Below are 12,154 nucleotides of genomic sequence, written 5' to 3'. Positions count from 1 at the left end.
TCTTTAAGTCAACCAAAGTCTACCAAAATAATAAGGGGTGTCAATAGAAATTAAGTAAAATATGAAGGAAAATATACAAAGTGGACTTAAGATATTGAGAAGAGTCAACCATTGTCAACCAATGTATGAAACACAACCAGAGTCAACGTAAACATAAAGGAAAGTCAACCAGAATTGAATAGATCAATAAAAACTCGGGCAGTCAGTGGTAGTTCATCTCTGAAGGATCAAAGGACACAGTACACAGTAGAGAAGAACAATGGGATAACTCTACGGACCCGACTACCCACATTTTACTTAAATCCACTTGACATTGGGTAGACTTTGGTTGACTCGGGTTAAATCCACTTGACATACCATATTATTTTGGTTGACTTTGGTTGACTCGGGTTAAATTGACCTCACTTCGCTTTGTAACATTGTGGTTAACTGTGGTGGCAGGGTTCCCGGAGCTCGGTAGAGACGGAGAGTGAGAATGACCTTGAACGGAGCAGCAGCTGTGAGAGCCCGAAGGCGTTCAGCAAGGAAAGTCTACGTAAACACCACAGGTAAAGTATCTGTCTGTCTGTCTGTCTGTATGTCTGTCTGTCTTTTCTGTCTGTCTGTCTGTATGTCTGTCTGTCTTTTCTGTCTGTCTGTCTGTCTGTTACCATTTTCACATACATGCATACGACGAGTGGAATAATAATATGATTTTCTAACCATATTTAGGAAGACATAACTATCTATCTGTCTGCCTGTCTGTCTGTCTGTCTGTGTAAATATCAACCCAACATATTTCCATCGGAGAGTTATTCTGTCTATATAATTATCTATTTAATTACCCGTCTATTAATTTAAATTTACTCCCAACAGATATAGAATTATATGTTTAGTTAGTTAAACGTTCATCTATCTATGTATATATTCATTCATCCATCTATCAAAGTATCTATCCATCTAACAACCTTTCTATCCATCTATCATGTCTACCAATATATCTCTATCTTTCTATATATCTATCTAATTAATCTATCTCTCTCTCTCTCTCTCTCTCTCTCTCTCTCTCTCTCTCTCTCTCTCTCTCTCAGGGGGTCAAAACTCACCAAGAGACTACACTAAGAATTACCTTCATTAACACCACAGTTCTATATTTCAACCGCCAAGCTTCTCCTATGAGATCAAACTTCACACACTAATATAATATGACGTGACAGGTATGGGAAGTTATAGAGAGATGGTAAGATATAGTGTGATATATGACCATGATAGTTATAAGGTACCTTTAGGAGAATTAATTAACACTATATTAATTAACACTATACGAGTTATGTAGAAATGGTATTGTATAGTGTGATTTTTGTATACTGTTTATATGTATAGGATGAAAGAAATTACCTAAAGTGAAGTGGACTAAATTTTACGTTTTCTGTGTGGTAGATTAAAATCCTATACGGTGATGGTTATATAGAGTTAATATGTGGTATATAATTGATATCAGTTGCCAGTGGTGTAGTTAAAGTCTATTTTTGTATGAGTTACTTGTGTGTTCTGCTCGCTTGAGTGATATGGAATTCAATGCTTCGAGTTTGTTTATGGATTCAGAGTTAAAACATCGTTCTTTCCTGTTATGTTTATGAACGTTGTATGTCTGTTTACTGTAGACTGATTCTGTGATGGAAGTTAATTTACCTTCATCGTCTTCTTCTTTTGAATTACCCTCTTCGTGTAGAGTATAGACTAATTTAGGAACTAGATTTAATCCTTCCACTCTACAAGGACTTCTTAATATCGTCTGGGACACACACTTCTACGATACACACGTCTAATTAGTCACTATCAGCGTGTTGATCCACCTAAGAAGTGCACCTTGACTCGCGGTTCACTCTGATCACCGCCCTCACAAACTCTGAAGCATCCTATCCCATTTAACTCTTTTGAAGACATCGGTCGAAGGTAATTGAAGTGTTTACCTAACCCAAATGTTCTCCATCATGTCGAGGTTCAGTAAGTGATGACAGAGAGGCAGTATGTCACACCATGGGGGTATATAGTTGTGTGAGATGGTGCGTTGTTGTGTGTCTTTTCGTCTCATAGTTAGGTTAGAGGTGTGTTATATCATCCTTATGTGAAGATATAAATCATTAACTGTATTTGGGAAGGAGTTGATGAATCACAACTCAACGTTCATCCAAACAAAAACACAATCTTAGGCGTCCATCTCCCACGATAGTAAACACTCACCTGACGAGGCTGACCCACGAGAGGGACACAAACACCGCCTTCCCGTAACCCAAGATAGTATGTTAGCTGCACTAAACACATACATCACCTGTTGTACCCTCACATAAGTATATACCCTGAACACGTCTCACGTCCTTCGTGTGTGATCATGTTATGACGCGATTTGCCCCCGACATCCTTGATATAACGTGATTATCAAAGTTTATTAAATTAATGTAAGATAACTTAATATGGGGATAAATTTGTCTCGTGGATAATAATATACAAAGTGTTCACAGAGGTAAGAGCTTATTATTCCCAGCAGCACCAAGAGGGAACATACAGATACATGGTGTCTGTGTGTCTTTTCTGGCGTTATCAACACGATAATTTGGAACAAATATAATTGGATTTTAACTCGACGTAGACTATAGATATGTCACAAATACATCTCAGACGATTTCAGTATGTTTTCTGTCAGTAATGAGTTATGATCCCTTGGCGTGCTGAGGCGCCGTGACCTGTACAGACTCTCGGCCGTGTACAGTGTACTCTGCGTCTGGGCTCACCCTCACCACGCACTATAACCTGATTACGAGAGTTATTTTGGTCACTGACTTTCAGACTCAGAAATTGTGTTTGTCCACAGAGTTAAGGTAGAGTAAACGGGGACACTGAATCACTATAATACTTTACAGACACAGCAACATCTGTCGTTGAGGTCATTTATCACTTTCTCTCAAAATTACTGTTTCCTCTCCAACCTTTTCTCCTCCCTCCTGATTGATGGTGTCCTCTGCTGTAGCCCACATTATATATATATATATATATATATATATATATATATATATCATGTAGATCCACACTGAAAACGTGGATAAGTTAAATCTTGATAAAATCACACAGGGAAAAGGGAAACAATGGAACACCTTAGCTTTCGTCTTTATTCAAGACATATATATACACACACAGTATATACGTGCCAACTTCGAACTCCTCTGTGATGTAACTCATTAAAATCAGATCTCCCAGGAGTCAGGACACGTGTACCTGTTATTCCCTGGACCTTACTCCTATTACACCATAGAACATGTACAGCCACGAACAAAAATACCTTTGACACAGTTTCGAACCTGAGTGTCCTCGAAGCTTTTTGTCTACAACTATTACAGACGTCGATACACACATAGGACACTCTGACCAAGCGCTTAAGGAGGGGTTTATGTCCTGCTTACTATGTGTGGTGTCCAAAATGACTGGTTCTGTATCTTTGTATGTCCAAAGGCCTTAAAGCTTAGTGTTCACTGGCTGGTAGGAGCTGCCACTCACTCACACATTCACGCTATTCACTCACTTACTCACTCATTCACTCACTCACTCACTCACCTCATTGTTCCTCTTTATTGCCACTTATGTGTCCAATGAGTTTACTTTCCAGATGTACAACTATGTGTCATGTGTTCTTGTACAAAGATGTAAATCGTAATCACAAGTCTGGTTTTACCTAAAATATGTGTTAGATGTTCGAGTAAGTGTTGTTTACTTAGATGTTCGCTTTTACTATTTTTTTCCCTTGGAGTTCACAAGTTCATTTTCAATTTGTATTGTATGTGAACCTTTTTACATTAATATTCCTTAAACATTTTCCCATAGAGTTCACAAGTTCAGGTTAAATGTGAACTTTTGTACATTGATACTCCCTTAATACTGGTCTCTAGTGTTCACAAGTTCACTTTTATAACACAAGTGAACTTATTGTTTCGTAGATGTCACCCTGAACTTTCTCTTGACTGACGACTAACAAAGAATGCTTACTTATAATGTTCTGTGTTTTCGTTAAGTGGGTTTGATCCTTCGTACTCACAAGTTCACTTTTAGAATATATTAATGAACTTATAAAGTGTCTTCAACATCCATATAAACTTACTAAATATAAAATTATCTTATACATGAAATTACAACATATAAACTGTTATAATTACGAACTTTTTACACATTGTGATAATCATATTAGTTTGTCTTAAAAGAAAACTTCATTTTTTTTCACCTATATCTTTCTTTTCATATTTTTATCAGACCTTCAGTTTAAATATGAACTTTAAAATTACATAATCACTCATAACAAAATACACAAATAATTATCAAATCTCTAAATATAATTGAACTTTTTTTTCCTCTAGACCAACTACAAAATATGTGACCTCAATCTAATATTTTGATAAGTCGAATTTTACCTTAGTGTTCACAAGTCCACCTACAAGATATAAGTGTATTGGTTAAGTAATCTGAAACAAATATTTCTTCAGAAAGGGATTTGACGATTTAACATATTTTTCTCGTTCTTTATTCACTAAGAGTTGTAGTTCTTCGTTATCGAGATGAACAAGTGAACATTCCATCTTGCAGCTTTTTTAAAGAAATTCTCTACAGTATTATAGTTCCCAGTCCAATATTTTCTCAGAACTGCATTTTGTCATTTAGCTTGTGTGTGTCTTTCTTGCAGTTCTTCTTTTAATACTTACTTTTGTTTAGTGTCCAGTTGAACATATGAACTTCCGTGATTTGACTTAAAGGTGAACTTATCTCTTTATACCTAGGAGAGTGTACACGGTGTTTCTTATCCTATATGCAACATTTTTCATAACTAACTTTTGGTATTTTATCTTTCTCCCTTATTGTCTTCCACTCCCCTTTAAAGCATTTATGTATTCACTTAAAGATGAAAATACTCGACTTAGGTGTTCTTACGTATGTATGACGTCATTAATGTTTCCTCCTAACACAATTTTGGACATCCAGAATCCACCTTCTTTTCCAGAACTGGATTTAGAAACTGAATTATTATATTTCTCACTTGTATTTTTCGCCTCCACCTCTTAAGAGTTGTGTTTTTGTTTGTTTTTGCTTTATCAATTTCGGAATAGACGGGTGAACTTCTTGGGTGTTTTACATAGATATGACGTGTTTGTTTATAGATGTGACGTCATAAGTGTCTCTCTACACCCTGAATGCAACCTTAACCAGAAGTTATTTTCACATTTAACACAATGACTTTCCCATTTACTTCCTTTCATTTTTGTTTAAGAATTTTGTTCAGTATCAAGATAAAGAAGTGAACATACGTGTTTTTACATAGATATGAACCTTACTGTTTTTACCCTACGAGAAATACACAATTTTGTACACCCCAAAACGGAAGAATTTTTCAGAACTTTGGGTTTTGTCAGTTCATCTGTTTTCTTTTCTTTATTCTTCCTTCACTTTATCCCTTAAGACATGCATTTGTCTCTCCTTAAGCATGGCAAGGTTGAATTTGGACTGTCTTAAGACTCCCGACGCTAAGCTGGATAGTCCGAGAGAGAGGTTAAAGAAACGACCCAGGTAAGACAAGGGCGGTGAGGTCACGACCCCCCTCCCGCCACCACCACCACCACCACCACCATCACCTACCCCACTCCCAGGTGTTGGGGGGGCAGGAGATCACGTCATACGGATCACAGGTCACGTCACACTGGCCACAGGTCACGTCACTCTGGAAGTCATGAGTAAGAGAAAGTAAACCAGTGCGATCATTTCATTCAGGTAGTCATGTCAGGAGTCATATGTGTGTGTGTGTGTGTGTGTGTGTGTGTGTGTGTGTGTGTGTGTGTGTGTGTGTGTGTGTGTGTGTGTGTGTGTGTGTGTGTGTGTGTGAGAACTGACACGGGTCTTCACTAAGGGACTGTGAAATATTTTTATCCGTGAATGAAAAATCCGACTTTGAGTCAAAGAAATCCGGCAAAAATACTTGTACGTCTAATAAAAACGAAATATTTGATGCCTCGTTTTATTGGAATTACGGTACGAATTGTATATTAACGTAAAAACTCTGGGTGACTGGATAGCCCGATGAGTGACTGGATAACTGGCGATATGACTGGATGACATACTGTACGATTGGATAACTGGATAACTGACTGGATGACTGTATAACTGACTGGATGATTGGATGACTAACTGGATAACTGGATGACTGACTGGATAATTGGATAACCGACGAATGATTGAGTGACTGACTGGATGACTGACTGGATAACTAAATGGATAACTGGATTACTTACTGAATAAATGGATGACTGACTGGATAAATAGATAACTTATTTTATAACCAGATAACTGGATGACTGAATGACTGGCAGGATAGCTAGATGACTGACTGGATAACTAGATAACTGACTGGATAACTGGTTGACTGAATGACTGACTGGATAACTAGATGAATGACTGGATAACTGGATGACTGCGAACTAACTGAGGGTCACAACATATAGGATGGACACCGTGAATCATAACAAAATATTCGCAGGATAAATAAACAATATCCTCAAGGTAACACAGGGGCGTGGGGTGGAGTCAGCTCACCTTCCTCCACATAAAAAGAAAGATTTATTTGTGGTGGTAATGGACACGAAGAAAAGAGGAATGGGGAACTAGAGGAAGACCAGAGAATTGTAGAGGAAGAGAAGGAACATGGTGGAGATGTAGGTTAGAACAGATGAGAGAGAGAGAGAGAGAGAGAGAGATAAGGGTAATTAGAGAAGAATAGGAACGGTAATGGGGAAGAAAGACATCAGCAATGATCACCATAATAAACGACAGGTTAATGAAACACACATGAAGAAGTAGAACAGGAAGGAGGAGGAGGAGGAGGAGGAGGAGGAGACTAAAAAGAACAACGAATAATGGTCTTGAATTATGAAAAGTGTAGGAAGGTGACAAGTGAAGTCATTCTAGACATTCATGAATCATTTATGTTTTCCTGTCATTCATACGTGAGGGAAATCATTCCACCACTGGGTCACTTTACTCCTGGACATTCATAATACATTTTTTTTTCTATAAATTAAATTCGTAGATGAATGAATAATAAACATTGTGGTTATACATAAACATTTGAGTCGTTTGTATGTTTGTTTTTGTTTACTTTTATGAATTGTGTTATTTACTTTAAAGAAAATCAAAAGCTGTTCCACCAGTGTGACGTGGCTCGCCCGGCCCTCCCATCCCCGCACCGCCGGTACTGTAGCGCGCTAGGTAGCGTAGATTGCACAGGTAGGTAACGCTAATTGCTGGGGTCCGCTCCTCACCTCCCGCTGCTGGGGCTAGTCATCTGTAGAGAGAATAATCAGACAATAACACTTCCCGGGTAGGCTAATTCCCGTAAAAAAAAAAAAATAAAACTTCCAGAGTTTAGGTCATCATAATACCGCTACACGTCACTACAGTATAAACATGAACACATTCACTCTGTTAATGATGTACTGTATATGTTAGTCAATGTATAGCCAGTAAACAACAAGTAACTTTACCAGTATTCAGTATTATTTATCATGCATTATTTAAACCGTCAACTGGCAAGGTAGTTTTAGGTAACCTTACAGTACATCTGACACTGAAAATGAATTAATGTTCAAACTTCATTGTTGTCATTATCTTCCCAGTTGAAGATTACAGCAATAACGAGCAGAGTAAAGTGTGGTGTACCTTGTGTCAGTACACGGCCGCCTCTCCTTACTTACGGAGAATCCAATCCAAAAAGTGACGTCACATGTAAACATTAATGAAATTCTTATGGGAGAATAATGTTTTCCCAATCCTTTAGGTCCTCTTGTAATATATAAAGTAATATAATACTTCACTTGCCGTCAACAGAACACCTGTACACATTAAATATTACACACATGGTATTTCAGGGTTTTCCTTGCAGCCACGAGACTCATATGGACGCCGGAGTTATCAACATTTTAGTTTTCAAAAAATTACTTGAATATATTCTTGATGGTGATAAAGACAGAGCGGAGTGTGGGGAGTGAGCCTAGCGAGGCCTGGTCACTCGTGTAGATCTGACGGGTAGACGCAAGTAGAAGTTGTACGTACAGGTCAGTAGTAGATATCTGCGCATAGTCGCACGTAGTAAATTGTTGTTCTGCGCAGTTTGATTCCTCCGCTTTTTCCAGCTGATGTTGTCACTGTGTGTTGACGAGGTTGTTGTTGACGTATTCTTGTTAGTTCATTTAACATGTTGTAATATGGGAGACAATGTTAACACGAACAATATGGCTTTAGTCTTTAGTGTCTACAGTCAAAATCAGATTCAGATAGTTTTATACATCAAAATATATACATGAATAATGGTGTCCCCGTGTGGTGACAATATTATATGATACATGAACTAAGTTAAGAATATAAACATACTTGTTGTCTCAGCCACCATCGTCATAACACTAGCTCGCACTTGATACATTCATTATTTACAGGTTATAACGCTAATAATGATCAAGGTGGATGAACAGAACCACTAAGATAATCAATATATTAAACCAAGGGAGACAGCAACGACATTATAAATTAGCCTTGACCTAATACCCTTCTCTAACAAGGTGGTTAAGAGGTTATTACTCACAGTTTCTCTCGCCTACACGACCCTCAAGTAGATGACACCAGATATTGACAAAAATGGTCGGGGGGAATTTTTTTTAACAGCTGTACACATTGATGTCGTGGTATGTTGTATTGGTTTATTGTTATGAACGTTTGTACAGGAGGTGAGACAAGATTAATTAACAGGGAAACGCTTCATCTTGTGCAGGTGTCGAGTGTTTGTCAGTAAAGTGTCATGGTATAATTTTTTCTTCATATTTTTTTTCACTTCAATCTACATTATGGGTGTCATTCCTACCTCTCTTATTCTCATTAACTGTCTTTAAATTTATCAAGAGTCCGCAATGACTTAGTTCATTCTTGTATCCATGTCTTCTCTTTTCTTTAATATCCCAACACAACAATCACGTTTATTGTCAAGTACTGTATTAGATGGTTGTGTTCTCTAAGTGTAGTTGTAGTGTAAAGTGTTAAGTGTTGGTCCTCTACCGAACCGTCCAAGGGAGTATGCCATAAGCTGAGGCTGTGTTGATGTTTTCCTCATAGATCCAGTAAAATCTTGTATCCGACTTCATCCTGTCTTCTTCAGCAGGTTTATAACAACTTGACAAACCACCTTCATGGACCTACAATGTCCACAAAAATAATTTAGGTACAGATAGGCCAAACTAATACTGATCTTTAGTGATATATAAACAGTTGTGTGACAGTAAGGAGTGTGTTTTGTATCATCCTCTGTCACTCCCTCACACAGGATGGGAGGCAGTAACCTGAAGTCTCTTGCAGGTTATCCACGCTTCTCAACCTTCAAGTATCTAGCAATGTTCACCCAAGCCTTTACCTAGATGATGTGCCATCAATTAGGCCTTATATAATATAAACCCTAACAACCATGCATGTAGCACATCCAGTGTTCTTACTGAAGAATTTTTTTAATAATATTTTTGTAAATAATATAGTCTTTGTGTACACAGCCTTCAACAGCCCCCTCCACTGCTCAGTTCCACAAACACACATGCACACACACCCCTGAAGGTGACTGTAGGTGGTGTGTTCACCCTCACCTAACTGCTTTCTGTAGCAGCACCTGGCCTCACCCTATACTGTATAGGTGATGAAGCTGACACACACTCCCTCACCCACTTAGTCTAACTTCCCTAATTACTTTACTCTAACTAGCAATTAGTACAACTTTGATACTGTAGCGTAGCAACGTGTAAAGATTACTAATTGGCAGCCTACTGTATTGTTTTAGTATTAATGATGTTGTTCACTGAGTATTATTGTATCTTGTTAACTATCTCAAAGTAATTAGTGTAAAAAGTACTTATGTTGTCGGAGTTTCTCGCTGGTTCCTGATGTCTCATCAGGTAGTTATGGTGACGTTATTATTCACCATTGGGGCACCGAGAGTAGTGCCATCACCATCATCATCACCATCATCCTCATCATCATCACCTCAACTATTCTGGAGTCATAAGTTGTTTATATTCAGATTATTTCCTGTTTCCATTCCATCAACTCTTCCTCCATCAACTGTCCATCTAAAGTAAATGTCAGTCACTTGCCTCTCACTCTGACACTCATCCTTCAGTTCGTCAGCCCAATAGCTTTATCAAGTTCCTTCACTCTAAAGGTTTTCATTGGCTGGATTCCTCTGTTACTGTCACCTCCTCAGTGTTTCCAATCTTCAAACTCTATCTCCACATCAAGTAAGCTCCACTAATACTGCTCCTCCTCCCCACTCCATCAATATTCACCACCATTTACCACCCACTCACTAATCACCTACTTACCATTCACTCCTACCCCTCCTCTCACCACCATTCTCTAACCCCCTCACCACCATCACTATTACTCTACCATCACTATACCCACCATTCACCACCATCACTAACCACCTCCTTTACTCCACCATCACTACTTCCTCACCATCCTTCTTCCCCCTCCTCCATCACTATCCCTCCCACCATCTCTTCCTCCTACCATCACTAACCCCTCCTCTCACCATCCCATCACCCTATCCTCTTCCCCTCCTTCCCTATCACTCCTCTCAATAACCCCCACTCCACCATCCTCTACTCCTCACCATCAATACTCCCAATCCTTACACATCACTACCACTACCATTACTATCCCTCACCTCTCCACTATTTACTCTCCACCATCTTCTTCCTCCACCACTAACCACCCACTCACCACCATCACTAACCCCCCTCACCTCCTAACTCCCACTCACCATCTATTTACTCCTCCATCCTTCCTCCACAACCATCCTTACCTACTCCACCATCACTAACTATACCATCACTAACCCCCACTCCACCATCACTAACCCCCTCACCACCATCACTAACACTCACCACCATCATATCCCTCTTACCCTTGCCCTCCTACCATCTCGCCCCCCTCACACCACCATCACTAAGTCCCCTCCTCTACCATTATCCTCCATACTCACTCCCATCACTAATCCCTCCCCCCACTCAACCATCACTAACCTCTCCCCACTCACCACCATCACTAACCTTCCCTCCACCACCATCCACCTAACCCCACTCACCACCATCCTTAACCTCTCCACTCACCACCAACACTCACTCTCTCTTCTCCCCCTCCCACCATCACTTCTCAACAACCTCCACCCCATTCATTACAAGTCACCATTATTTCCCATCCATCTCTGTCAACCCTCCCCCATCATCACCCCCCTACCATCAAACCACCACACCTCATCCCCCACCTCCCCCACCCCTCCCCCCACCCCTCCCCCCCCTCCCCACCCCTCCCTCCCCCTCACCCCTCACCCCCTACCCATCACCTCACCCCACCGATCACCCCCACCAACCACCTCGACCTCAACTCCATATACCTCCAACAGTTTCCGGCTGAGCTGAGAAACCAACTGAGCGAAGGAAGGTGGCTGAGGACTCGCTAGTAACGCCATCGGCCAAGATCATCAGGGCCTCCGTCAAGCCTCACCCTCAACAGGTGGAACGAGAAGCTTGGGTGATGGAGTTATCTTTGTTCTCCTGTGTGTGTGTGTGTGTGTGTGTGTGTGTGTGTGTGTGTGTGTGTGTGTGTGTGTGTGTGTGTGTGTGTGTGTGTGTGTGTGCAGAAACCGTCTCATATTCTCTGCGTAATAGATTTAATCCTCCAATTTTTAACGAAAGCAGTTAACACAAGACCTTTGTGGAAATTGAATTAATACAAAAAGCCTCAGTGTGTAAATATATTTATATATATATATATATATATATATATATAGTATGTGTGATGTTGAAACCAAGTTCGAATAATGCCACACATTGTGGACGTTTTCAAAATAACAAGCAAATCTATCTATAAGTTAGGTTAGGTTAGGGTAAATTTTGTTTGGTTAATTAGATTAAGTTCAATTAGACTTGGTTGTTAGGTTGAGTTAGGTTAGGTTAGGTTAGATTAAATTTCGAGACCGTCCATCTATGGGAAAATTCATTTCGTAAAATTCATTTTGTGGTTATAAAAATGTTTTCGGTCTTACAGTTTATAT

The 12,154-nt window shown here is 39.5% G+C and overlaps 1 protein-coding gene across 1 annotated transcript in view; it reads left to right on the top strand.

The window, feature by feature from the left end:
• Positions 1-12,154, top strand: part of LOC121866175 (BAI1-associated protein 3-like) — a 276,581-nt gene that overhangs the window by 162,302 nt on the left and 102,125 nt on the right. Inside the window, 2 exon segments of the mRNA XM_042365779.1 lie at positions 442-548; positions 5,500-5,583. Of these exon segments, the coding sequence (XP_042221713.1) occupies positions 442-548; positions 5,500-5,583 (191 nt within the window).

The sequence above is a fragment of the Homarus americanus genome, unplaced genomic scaffold, assembly GCF_018991925.1.
Source record: "Homarus americanus isolate GMGI-L3 unplaced genomic scaffold, GMGI_Hamer_2.0 scaffold41267, whole genome shotgun sequence".
NCBI lineage: Eukaryota > Metazoa > Arthropoda > Malacostraca > Decapoda > Nephropidae > Homarus > Homarus americanus.
The sequence above is the reverse complement of the archived record's forward strand: the minus strand, read 5'-3'. Positions and strand labels throughout refer to the sequence as shown.